Source organism: Protopterus annectens, chromosome 13.part0 (genome assembly GCF_019279795.1).
Source record: "Protopterus annectens isolate FY-2018-M chromosome 13.part0, PAN1.0, whole genome shotgun sequence".
Lineage (NCBI taxonomy): Eukaryota > Metazoa > Chordata > Ceratodontiformes > Protopteridae > Protopterus > Protopterus annectens.
Window position 1 is genome coordinate 1,241,073,998 of NC_056747.1, and position 14,445 is coordinate 1,241,088,442.

Here is a 14,445-nt window from a genome sequence, read left to right on the forward strand (position 1 = left end):
TTGATGTAAAACTTTGTTGGGAATTATTAATTCCTTTTAGAATATCTAAAAAAAATACACTAACAGAATTCATATGAATGTATTCCAAGACTGGGAATCAAAACAATTCATCTCCTGGCAACACTGTTTAAGAAATTTAACAGTACTACATGCTCATGAAATAAAAAATAGTTATAACATTCCAGACACAGATTGGATTATTTTAAATAGTATCTTATCTCACGCCCAAGATCTTTGTACAATAATAAATAACTCTTCATTTAAAACTATACCTAAATTGATATTACATCTTCAAGATTTGATATACAATAATCAAAGCTGGCCTACTTTAACCTCTAATCTATATAACATCTTAATAAAATATAAAACTATTCCCAAACAGAAATTTTGGGAATTTATCAATAAAGGTCAAATATTAAACTTGTCCTCTGATACTAATTCTAACCTGTTATATTCTGTGAGATTAACTTCTAATCTCCAAGTGTGGAAAATTTTCACATGGAAATTTCTACACAGAGCTTTTTATACTCCTAATAAAGTTGCGAAGATACAATCGCCTAGTACGACCATTTGTTGGAGATGTTCTAGGGAATGTTCAGCCGATTAGGAACATATTATTTATGATTGTATTAAAATCAACAAATATTGGATAGAGATAGGTAAATTTTGCAAAGCCATATTCTCAGATTCATTTATTTTATCCAAATGTCTAATCTTACTAAATGTAAATGCTATGAACAACATGAAAAAAAGCAATTTGTACCTCCTTCTAACTATCTTAGCAGTGGAAAGAAAATGTTTGACACAAAAATGGAAATCATCTGAACCACCCTCCATTGAAGAATTCCTATTACTACTACAAGAATCAGCTTCCATGGAAATAAAAGTCAGAGAAACAAGAATATTCCCCAGGAAATGGTCTGATAATCCTTGGACTAAAGTTATGGACTTAATTGAAACTCTAAAAAACAACTCACCATCTATAATGTGACTGAATGTTCATAATCACACTGTTTATTTAGTATATGAAAAGATCTATTTTCTCTTTCTTTATGAAATCTTTTTTTATACTAGGCCAATTGTATATATTGTATATAATTATTCATTTAAACTTATATTGGACTAATTGTAATATTCCCGTGTTTAAATTTAATAAAAATATTTGAACAAAAAAAAAAAAGAAAAAAGATAAAAAATAGAAGTAACCAAACCTTAAATGAAAAACTTCAATTCAAAATAAAATGCAGACAGACATCAGCAATATTCAGGCAGAGTACAGCAAGCAGGCCAAACAAGCACTCCTGTTAAATAGAAATATTTCTAGGTAAATGAGGAATGTTATTTCTCAACTTCTCCCACTAATTAGCTGATGTTATTCACTTTTTTATATGAATTTTCAGAAAAAAACTCTACTATATCTTTGATGTAAACAATTAACAATCAAAAATTTGTACATAAGTCATAATTACACCTGTCTTTATAATCCTAAGTAACATCCAGCTTCAGAAACAATGAACTGTGTATTAAACCTTCCTTCTTATCCTGCAAGTCCAAAATTAAAAACATGGCTTTGTTCTTCTAACATTTTGCTTTTTGATCAATGTACTTTATCATTGTATCTTTATATAGAATAGCCAAGTTGTATATGTACATGTTCTGACACATGCATGTGCATGTGTAAAATGGCAAAATTCCCTATCCTCTTTTCTCCCAGTAACTATAGGTGTCCCACAGGGATTCATCTTTTGTCCTGTCCTCTTCACCTTATTTACCAATGACCTTCACAAAGCCACCCTCCTCATCAACCTGGTCCAATACGCAGATGACTCCACCCTAACTTGCTCTGCTCCCTCTCTCCAACTACTTCAAAAGATTACCCAAGAATCCTTTACTGCTGTTGAATCATGGTTAGCCAACTCACAGCTAATACTCAACCCTATAAAAACACAAATAATGTTATTTCATCCCACAAAAGCCATTGACCCTATTCCCCCCTTAAAATAATCACATCTAGCAACACTCTTATCTTGCCAGTTTCACAGACCAAACTACTAGGAGGTAACATAGATAACAATATGAAATTTGACAAGCACATAGCACAAACAATAACAAAAGTACACAAGAAACTCATAACCCTTTACAGATGTAAAAACTACCTCACCGACAGCAGTAAAGCCATTATTGCTAGAACCCACCTAATTTCCAAATTAGTCTATGCTTCTCCCATATTATTTACTCTAAACAAAGGTGACTTAGACAAACTAACCAACTGGTATAACAAAAATGCAAGTTTGCCGCCAACTCAGCCTTCGGGACCCATCATTGTCTAGCCCTCAGACAATTATCATGGCTGGAACTACCAAACGTACTTACCTATAACCAACTTAATAACTATCCAGCAAATCCTATATGACCCTGAAAAAAAAAAAACAGTCCTACAAGGGCTGCTAAACCACTATACAAACAACTGTGCTGTAAGATCCACCAACAAAGCTCTCACTGAAGTAACCAAAAGCAGGAATAGCTCTGGTGACTCCCTATACTCCAGCGCTGTTGCTAAAATATGGAATACCCTTCCTCTAGATATCAGGATCTTGGACAGTAACCTTACTTCGAAAAACATTTTCAGTCACAGTTAGTCAGCTCTTGGAACTGTACTCGCACAGACCCAGGATAACCATCTGCCAGAGCAAATTCTGTACCTTAGTCCATACTTACTCTCCACTATCATAACTCACTTCTCCCTGCTATAATCTCCCTCCACCCTGCTAACACGGCACCACTTATATCCTACTCTGAATACAAAACCCCCTACATCATCCTTCTAGTTCAAGCTCATCCCAGAAAGTACAAATCATTATCTTCTCCCACTGTATCAGTCTCCCTTAGGTTGATACACAGTATACACCGTGATTAAAACCAATTTTGCCCAAAGTCTACAGTGGCACAGTACCATATACTTATGCCTGTACATATAGCTGCGGTAATACCCACCTATTTAGCAATGTAAACTTCTTGAAAAATAGCTTTATCCTTTCAGTTGTTCTCTTCTCTAAATTTATGTATATTGTTGTTATCATATTGCTTTATCTCAGCTGTCCTAGTAATGGAATGTATTATTAACAGCTATTCCAACATTTCTGTTTTTTGTATGTACTGGTATTTTTTATGTAATACTTGTAAGTGTACTGTTTGTATGTTTATGGAGCTTTTCTCCCTGGGCCTTGGCTGAAAATGAGCTTTTTGTCCAGTTGTATTCTCCTAATAAACATATATATATATATATATATATATATATATATATATATATATATATATATATATATATATATATGGGTCCCGTTTAGATGATCGAAGTCTTAGAACTTCGAATTTCATATGCCCAACTCCATATGATTGAAGTTTTAAGACTTCAAATGTTCTAAATGGAGATCTCCATACAGCGCGGAATGGGAAATTTTCCCATTTCCTTGCTCTAGTGTGATCTTGGAGTTGGTATATTTAAGTATCGGGGGGTATAGGGGGGCTTGCCACCTTGCAGAAACATCCGAGATTTTTTTGTTTTGTTTTTGTTTTTTTTAGGTGTTCGAAGTCTTAAAACTTTGATCATATGGTGTCAGCCATATGAAATTCGAAGTTCTAAGACTTCGATCATCTAAATGGGACCCATATATATATATATATATATATATATATATATATATATATATATATATATGTGTGTGTGTGTGTGTATATGTACTCATGCCAGCATGTGTATATGTGTGTGTATATATGTTAATGGTATATGTGCTCACACCTATCTGTGTATATGTGCATATACATATGTACTTGACGACTATAAACATTAGTTGAGTACTTAAGACTCTGCTTTTACTAACCTTGGTTGTTTATGTTTTCTCACTATTTATCTATACATTCTTGTATTCATTTTGTCATTTGTGCCTACAGATAGATAATATAGATATATAGATATAGTTACTGCCTTTAATATCTTAGATTATATCTGTATATAAGCAACTTCTGCTAACGGTACTCACATTGTCAACTAATTAAAAATAAGAAATATGTTTTTCAGGATTAACTCGGCAATTACTTATAAGTAAACCTCTGTTAATTTGGGGAGTAGCTGAGTTCAGAAAAACTGGGATATCCAGTACAGGACAGGGCACACTTAACACAATTTTAGTGAAGTGAAGAAGCTGGCAGTTCTTCAACATTTAAATGTCCAGCATATCCTTCTTCTGCCTGTCTGTGGGTTATTTAAACAGAAAATATATGGTCTACAAATGACCATGGGAAAGTACTACTTTTGTAATAAGTTTGCACTATGCACATAAACCATGCCTGAAATATGTCCATGACAGACTAGTACACTAACCTGGTTAAAAAATAATAAATGAAAAAATAGAATCAAATATATATTTAATATCTTAGATTATATCTGTATATAAGCAACTTTTCTAACGGTACTCACATTGTCAACTAATTAAAAATAAGAAACGTTTTTCAGGATTAACTCAGCAATTACGTATAAGTAAACCTCTGTTAATTTGGAGAGTAGCTGAGTTCAGAAAAACTGGGATAGAGAAGGTAACAGTCAGCTATCAGGTGCCAGAATCCAACACATAACACATGTACCCATGTCACTTCCCAACAAGTATGACTCTGTCATTGTCCATGTGGGTGTGAATGACCTGAGATGCACTTCCCTGGACTACATGAAAAGAGACATGGTGGAGCTCTTGGATTATGTGGCCCAGGCAGGTGTGACCCTAGCCCTGAGCAGTATCCTACCGTCACCCAGAATGATACTGCAGTACAACCAGAAAATGATTGACTTCAACATTTGGCTAAGTTTCTAGTGTCATCCTAAGGGGATCCAGTATCTGTCTGCTTGGGATGACATGATTAACAGACCTTGATGCTTTGCCAGAGATGGCCTGCATCTGTCACCCCTGGGTTTCCAGGTACTGGCTAAGGCTCTTGCCACCCCTATAGTGCCTTTTTTAGGTGGTATTCCAGAGACCAAATTACCACAGTAACAGCTATAAATAAATGCAGTCTGAGGGTCGTGCTGCTCAATGCTAGAAGTCTAAATCTCAAGATGCACTCGCTCAAAGCGGAGAACAAAATGGAGAACATCGACATTTGTGCTGTAACGGAGACCTGGTTTAAAGCAGCAGAAAGCACCCCTGTGCTAACAGGCTATAACTCATTCTACACCTTTTGGCCCTGAAACATGGACCGAAGCTCCAAAGGTGGTGGTGTCTCCATATTCATAAAGGATATGCACACCTCCAGACTAGTAGCCCAGCATAACGCATCTGAGATACTTCAGTTACAACTAACATTGGGTATGATGGTGATCCAGATCATAGCTTGGTATAGGTCCCCAACCATGTCTCTAGACTCTCACTCCACATTCCTAAGCACCCTGGAATCTATCAAAGTCCAACCCAACATTCTCATACTAGGAGACTTCAACTACATCTCCATCAACTGGGAAGACTACTCAAATACCAATACACTGGCCCAACGCTTTCTGGAATTCATAATTTCCAATGCCCTGGACAAGCTCATTCTGACCTCCACTAGAGGAAGCAACATCCTTGACCTGGTTATTACTAATATGGGTGACTGTTACTCTACACCAATAGTCAATCCCTCCCTGGTCAGATCCGACCACAAACTAATCACCATGGAAATCCACATCTCACCCACACCCCCCGCAAGGTAACCACCTTGAAAAACTTCTCCAAAGCTGGCTTTGGGCTGCTAAAAACAGAGGTGGCTAACTTCACTGCACACATGCCAATGGAAAATAGCTCCATGACTGTCAAATCATACACCATTGTACTGTACGAACATGTACATAAATGCATGGAACTAGCCATACCCAACAGAACCAAGACACTCTCCTCCAAAAAAAAAGAAGCCAATCTGGTGGTCCCTTGCAATTAATAAACTCTACAACAGAAGGAAGAAACTGTTGCAGAAAAAGGTGAAGTCCCAAGACTGTAAAAACTCCCTTAATAGCCTCAACAAAAAGTTGAGATCCCTCATCAAATCCTCCAAAGCCAGCTATGAAGGGATAATTGCGACAGACACTAAAAACAATCACAAAGCCTTTTATAGTTATATCAAGAACCTCTACGCCAGTACCCAGATTTTCTCTGAGTTACTGCACAATGGTACCTCCTATACTGAGCCAACAGATATTGCCAACATGCTGGCCAACAGATTCAGTGCCAACTTTACCCCTCTCTCCTCCCAAAGGACCAATCACAATACTGGAAGAATGCCAGGCACCCAGCATTACTGAAGCACAGCTTAAAGCGGCATTGCTAAGGCTAAGAATGCAGCTTCCATGGGACCCAATAATATCCCTGGCTGTGTTCTACATGAACTACAAAGTGAACTGGCACTACATCTGTGTGCCCTGTTCTTTCACAGCCTTACCTCAGACTTTGTCCCTACTGAATGGCGTACTACTACAGTCATCCCTCTCCATAAAGGGGGAGTGATTATAGACCATGGGAATCATCTCCCCTTTAGCCTGATGAGTCTGATATGTGAAGCTATGGAGCACATCATCATGGACCTGATTAACAAAGATATAGGAAATCTCCAAACTCTAGACCCCACGCAATTTGGCTTTGTGAAAGGTAGATCATGCCTGCTCAACCTGGTTGTCTTCTTTGAGTCAGTCACCAGGGCTGTGGATGAAGATAAGGCAGTGCATTCAGTCTACCTCAATCTGGCCAAGGCCTTTGATACCATTCCTCACTCAGGAAGTATTGATAAACTCACCAAACTAGGCGGCATCCTCTATATCACTAGATTGGTTGCAAATTGCCTCACAGATAGAACACACAGTGTGAAAGTAGCGAACTCCAAATCAGACTGCTGACCAGTCATGAGTGGAGTCCCACATGGATCACTCCTGGGTCCTCTCCTGTTTGGCACCTACTTCTCAGAAGTCCAGGCCAACACAAAGGGACTCTGGCTGACTAAGCTCACAGACGACTGCAAGCTGGGAGCCATTATTAACTCCCCAAGTGATGCAGACATCCTACAGAAAGGCCTCACTGAGACTAATGACTGGTGTCGAAACTATGGCCTTAAGCTTAACACCAAAAAATGTATCATCCCCTTTGGTAAAAACTCAGTTCCCACTAATTACCACATTGATGGGAACCCACTGAACACTGAAGGTGTTATAAGAGATCTGGGGATGCAAGCTGACAGCAATCTCTCCTTTGACCACCACATTGCCACTATGGTCAGAAAGTCCTTCTACGTGGCACATCTCATTACCAAGGGTATTGCATCCAGGAAGAAAGAGGGCATCGTCTTTCTCTACTCTTCCCTCATTAGACCAATTATTGAGCATAATGCCCCATTTGGCATGTACCTCACTAGACACCTGCAACAGCTGGAGAGGCCACAGAAGTACCTCATGAAGAGGATCATAGGCATTAAACACATGTCCTACACGGACAGACTCAAAAGACTCCATCTATTCTCTGTCTCATATCACCTACTTAGAGGTATCTCTCTTGACTTACAAAGCCATGAATGACCCAGCTCTGTTAGAAATGCTCCATCTAAAGAAATCCCAATCCCTCCACACCACCCACTCCAGAGACCTCAACCTCATTACCACAATCAACAGAACATTCTGGAAGGACAGGTTCATAACCCAGAGACTGCCCATGCTCTGGAATAGACTTCCCATACATATCAAGCAGAGCACCTCTCTGTTCCTGTTCAAGAGAAGTCTTGATAAGTGGATGGGTAATAGAAAGTTCACCCCGGGGATCACTCCAGTGGCTCTAGTTAATAGAGGCACTGGGAACTAACGTTAGGGGCCATGATGCCACGGCACTTCTATGGGCTAGGCTTGTAAAGGCTCCAGGGCCATTAGCCTAGTACACACCTATGAACCTATCTATAAATGAAAGTAAATTAGTAACTGTTGATGAGAGCCCTTCATCTATTCTTTTCTAAAACCTTGATCATGCAGATTGATGATGCAATCCCCACGCCCACTTTTACACTCAGTCCTCTTGATGGTTTACACATTTTATTATGTATTTCTGTCAACATTTCACTCTTGATCTCTTTTGACTTCTTGTACTAGTGTTTCCACTCTTCTACAACTGGCTTATCCCAACTACTTCATCTTCTGCAACCCCCCCCCCCTTTTTGTACTTTCCTTTTTTGTCAACTGCTACTTGTCACATTCACCTTGACACCTAGTCTGTGTAGAATTTATAATCACTGTATTTAAAATATTGTTTATACTCACAAAGGGTCTGCTATAATCTCTTGGTATTTTTCATAGGTTCATAGGTTGGTACTAGGCTATCGTCCCTAGGGCCTATACAAGCCTAGCCATAACAATTACCTGACTATTTCTTCCCACAATATTTGCTTTCCTGGACCCCTGTCTAGCAGGGTGACTGACATGATCTATTTATACTCACAAAGGGTCTGCTATAATCTCTTGGTATTTTTCATAGGTTCATAGGTTGGTACTAGGCTATCGTCCCTAGGCCTATACAAGCCTAGCCATAACAATTCCCTGATTATTTCTTCCCAAAATATTTACTTTCCTGGACCCCTGTCTAGCAGGGTGACTGATATGATCTCTCAATAAATGTTTTTAGAGCTTTTCTTCCCAGGCCTCCACTGAAAAGAAGTCTTGCATGACCCAGTCGGACATTCCCAGTAACCAAATGCAAATAAATAAATCCATTTTGATAGCATGTAGTAACCAAACAGTTTACAGTCTGCCCATGTCCTTGCCCCTGGATCAAGACACTTCTATTTAAGCAAATATGTCAATCTAAGCCAGAGGGGTTTGGCTTTATTGGCCTGAATGTAGCCATAAAGACTTAAAAAGTAAAAACGATAGTTGACATTCATAAGCCAGGTACCTTAAACACTTGTCCGTATGGGTCATTTTCATATATTCCACGGGCCTCCATTACAAGAGATTTAAGGTATTAGACAGTGAAGACAATAGTTTGTCTGGGTTTTTCCTGACATTTTTATTGAATAGCTTGTCTCCATGTACTTTTATGGTAAGGGGAAGAGGACTTAGGTTAGGAACAAAGTAAGGATTTTAGGGTTAGAATTAGGACTCTGTTGTGGCTATACAATCTTATAGGGTCATATTTTGGGAGGGCTAAGTAGATACAGGAGATTGGGCTTGTGGGAATTAGAGCACTTGATTTTTCAACAAGTGGCAGCGAGCAAGTGTGTAGTGAACTAACAGCACACAAGTCCTTGTAGTACACCCCTGAAAATGTATAGTCTTGGAGAAGAGAGGCAGAGAGCATGATAACATGAGATCAGGGCAAGACACAGAGATTAAATTATAGGGAATAACTAGTCTTAGGATCTTTGAAAGCACCTTTTCACAGAGATGGTAGTGGACACATCGGCTGGACTATCATAATATCTTGTGGAGAAAGAATCCATTGAGGCACTGAGGAGGTTATGGGACAAATGGAGAAATGTAAGGGGAAATGCAGAGATGGAGTGGAGTTATGATGTTAAATGTTCTTCAGTGGCACAGTACACAGGCTGTCTCCTTCCACTATCAAACAAATGGAATGTAACGCTTTCATGTACTTCAAAATTCCTAGAGACAAAGAAAATACAGTTTGAAGGTACATGCTGGTTAGCTGAAGTGAGACTAAACATTGTTTTTTTCTGTAAGGATAAATGCTTTATATAGCCTTTGTGAAGGTTTAGTGAGAAATAAAACAATAACTGAATTAAATAACAAATACAACATGCACAAAGTCATCCTTCCAAAGCTGGAGATGAATGGGCCTGAAAGAGGTATTTAGTTATACAGAACATGAACCTTATCTAATGAAAAAAGATAAAATGTGTGTGCCATAAGGCCCTTATCCGATAATATGACTCTATGATTCCATCAAAGCTTGAATAACTGAGCAGTTTATTCAGCACTGACTTTAACTATGTCAGTACACAGCTGTTAACACTCTGCATACTATAGCTTTCAAAAACTCACACGATACATAATTATAAAACAGGAAGAGGCAATGTTTTGTGCTGTGTAATTAAATTTGTTAATATCAGTGTTTTGTAGTTTTTCCTGTGTTGATCTGCAATACTTATAATGTGACACAGAACTATTTTTTCCTTATTCGCTTATGATTATAATTACTTCTTAGCTACTTAAATAATTCATTCATTATTTCAATTTTCAGGTATTGACCTTGGGCTGAGAGATCCATTACAGGAAAGCCCAGACCACATTACTCCAACTAAGACTGGCAACAGGAGAAAGGTAACCTGAAAGATGAAATGGAATTTAAAACTAAATGGTGGAGTACCCGAGTGAGTGCATACTCCATGTGAGCGTGAAGCAATTGCGTTAGAAGACAGCTTATTTTTAGTTTTATAATTATAAGTTGAGTATGTAACAGTGCACTGAAAATTTGTGTTTTATGCTGTTAAATATACATTGCACTTTATTTACATTCGCTGACCCCAAATACATGTTTCATGAGGTACTACTACACATCTGAATAGTATACTTATGTCTTATCACCTCACTGGGTGACACACAGAGCTCATCAATGGTGCATGAGGCACTTTCTTGATTGTTACCATGACAATAGTGAAGAGTGGGTGAAAAAGTATACTACATGGAATACTACTGCCATTTATCCTCACAGTAAGTGTGCAAAACAATCAACTGGATAGTTATGACAATAAAATGACCATGCAAAAAGAAAAAAAATGCACCAAAGTAGATACTGACAGGAAAATGGATTTGGTCTATGAAGTCCACCTAAGTAATGCAACTAGCCTAGCAGGGCAGCCTCCCATCTGCCCCGCTCTTTTATCAGGCCACATGTGGCACCATTAAATTATGGCATATGCAGCTGTTAGGTCCCCCAAAGGCACATTAACTTTCTATAAATTACTTTCAAATAGATGGGCTGGCAGGTGATTGTTTTCAAGAAAATAGCCAGTATCCATTCTGCAACCTTTATTTTCATTAACACTAATGTAAGTTACTTATGCAATGCTGTAATACTACTGCAAGTATTAATTACTAACTAATTAATGTTTTATATAGAGGGTAGCTTCCCCACTTACAAAATTATCTGCATGAAGCCATAGTAGTGATTATGGATTATTAGATTCCCTTTGAAAAATAATTATCAAAACTACAAAATTACTAAAGATAAAATGGGTATATTTTAAAGAAAAAAATCTACATATGAAAAACATCCATTTATTAAAATCTATATGATGTTTTTCAGTTTTGTTTTAATTTTATGTTTTGTAAAGGAACTTATATAGTACTGGTGCAGAAATAACTAAAGAAATATGCAAAGTCTCAGGGGCACTCAGGATTACAGATATCTATATACACTCCACCATCCCTTCCATCAGTACATTCTTGGATGTCTCCATCCTATTTTCTGATGTTATCAAATATTTACACTTTGGATGCCACTCAGGTGACTTCTCCTATCCTTTCTTTACTGTTTTATGCAATCCTCTGCTCAAGGTGATATGCCACACTTATGTCATATCCCCCTTTTCTTTGCTTCCTCCTGCATGCAGATTTCTGGTACTCAGTGTTTCCCTCTTGAGACCACTTTGATGGCTCATGCCAATATGGAGTTTTACAGTGTCGAGTTGCCAGCCCGGTGCCCAACCTTCCACAGAAGGCACACACATGCACACACTCACATCTAGGGCCAATTTAGAGTTTCCAATCTACCTACTGCATGTCTTTGGGATGTGGGAGGAAACCGGATCACCCGGAGGAAACCCACGCAACCAGAGGGAGGACATACAGACTCCGCACAGAAGGCACTCCAGCTGAGAATGGAATGGGATCCCTCCTAAAGCTCTGAATGGAGTGGACTGCCCAAGCATGTACTGTTCTTCTTTAACCACTGCAGGCTTCACGATGGTTATGTCAGAGGTTATGTCTCTCTTAGCAGTGGCCTGTTTTCCATCCACTAAGATAGGATATAACCTCTTGTGATAGTTTGTTACCCCTGTTGTCTCCAGACAGCTTACCACTGGCATACTGTTATTCCCACTTATTGGCTCCCCCACCTTTTGTTCCCCACCTTGTCTCTATGGACATCTATATGATACATGGCCCCACTGATTACATTTAAAACATTTAACCCTTGATCCTGGCCATGTACCTGAACTAGTGGCTGCCTCTGTTACTGGTGGATTCTGTTGGGATGGTTTAGGCTGCCCACCATGGGTTCCCTTATATCCAAGTGCAGTACTGTGTATCCCCTTCCTGTGCAGTGAGGCTCTGCTTGTCAAGTAGAGATCCCCTCTCTTCTCCAGCTCATCTGCAGAGTTACATTATTGGTCTGCCAACCAGATTCTCATGTCCTCGGGCAAAGTGATAAGGGCTTGTTCACTCACCAAAAGGTCTGCCAGCCCTTCAAAAGTGATGACCTGACATCCACTCACCCAGCTATGAAAATAAGTGCTTAACTCAGCAATATAATCACACACACTTTCATCTGCCTTGCAGCTATGCTCACAAAACTTTTTTTCTGTAAGCTTCAGGTGTTAACTTAAAACATTCAAGTAAACACGTCTTTACTTTTTCACAGTTTAAACAATCAATATCAGACAATGTAGAAACAGCAGTTACAGCTGTACCATAGAGTAAGGGGGTCAGGAACTGTACCCAGAGCCCTTGGTCAACATTATACTGTTTTCATACCCTTTCAAATATATGAATAAAACTATCAAAAGTATCACTCTCTGTAAACTACGGAAGACATTTACTGACCTTTGGTGCTTCTGGGGTTTGGTTATTCCCTTCCCCATTACCTCCATGACCCTGGAGAAGATACAGCATCTCCCTCTCATGTTGACACTGCTTCTCATTTTCTTCAGCTTACAAATGCCACGGCATCTCTGCTGCTTCTAATTCCATCTATTTCTCCTTTTCTTCAACCTCCAAATGCTCCAGTCTTTCTGGAGGATTGGGTTGAAATCCCACCACTGCCACCAATATGTGACGTCCCCCACTCTACATTTTCAGCACAAGCATTTTTACAAATTAGTTTGACAAACAAATGACACATAATTATTTACAAAATTCCAGCCAGCTGTGCTGGCATATGTTACATATCCACTGCCCTACTTCTCCTGGCATGGCTGGCAATACATCCTACTGTCACACACCTGTATTGTGTTTGCACTGACCCCTAGGTTTTGCCTGCCTGCTCACCTTGTAAGCTTCACGGTGGCATGCTGCATTCCATGTTATCATCATTATGCACTATTTTAATATTGCTGTTATCAGGGAACAATTGGACATTATTTTATAGCTCCAGCTGGATGTTTGACACAGGTTTGCAGAAAGGGACAAGTCACCCACCTGACACTGGCTTATTGCACAGTGTTCCTCCATAACTGCCACCCTCTGCATATGTGAACTATTACACATCAGCCTAATCAGTTCAGGCCTTACGCTCTCCCATATGCTTTACATTTCTCACAAGTTTTCTGTGAGATATGATGTCAAGACCTTCCTGAACTGCAAACGTAGTAAGTCTTCAAACTTCCATCTGTCCACTTTAATACTTTCCCAGTCGAAACTCTGCCTTGTGACTCTATAGTTTTGGGAACTGGCATAATGGATAAGGTATTTACCTTAGAAACACAAGGTACAGGATTTGAATCTCAAATGAGATAAATGACTAGGGTTAAAATGCCCCCCAAGGGCAAGCCAAGTACTGACCTATGAACCTTTGAATCATTCAGCAAACCAGCACTAAAGAACTCTACTAAATTATGCAACATAATTCTTTCCATAACATGCATCAGGACTAAAGTAAACTTTACCAGTAGGTAATTATCTTATGTACATTTATGTTCTTTTATAAATGCAAAGATAAAAAAAAAAACTATTTTTTTATTTCTTCCTGATCATCCTATGGCGTCATAGTTTTTTTTTTGTTTGTTTCTTGAAAAGTCCAGTAACTGGCTGACTTTTCTTGTATTGTCATATATGTATATATATATATCTATATATATATATATATATATATATATATATATATATATATATATATATATATAGATATATATATATATATATATATATATATATATATATAGATATATATATAGATATATATATATATAGATAGATATGAAGCATTTCTTTAGCCTTTTCTTTATTCCTTTTTCCAGCTCTATTAGTAGGTCTGGCTGGTTGCTTCACACAACTTTTTGACTCCTCTGGCCTACTTCTCATTGTCTTGTATGCGTTACCATTTCCTTAATAGCCCGGTTTACCACATTATTTAGCTGTGGTACTTCTCCTTACACAGTCAGTCATTTCATGGTTTCCACTTTCCTTAAAAGACAAATAGTTTCTACACTGAATTT

The 14,445-nt window shown here is 38.4% G+C and overlaps 1 protein-coding gene across 3 annotated transcripts in view; it reads left to right on the forward strand.

Moving 5' to 3' along the window:
• Positions 1 to 14,445, forward strand: part of SLC4A1 (solute carrier family 4 member 1 (Diego blood group)) — a 512,400-nt gene that overhangs the window by 195,611 nt on the left and 302,344 nt on the right. For all 3 annotated transcript variants that reach the window (XM_044055258.1, XM_044055259.1, XM_044055260.1), the window contains one exon: positions 10,254 to 10,333. In XM_044055258.1, coding sequence (XP_043911193.1) covers positions 10,254 to 10,333 — 80 coding nt within the window. The remainder of the gene's footprint in view (positions 1 to 10,253; positions 10,334 to 14,445) is intronic.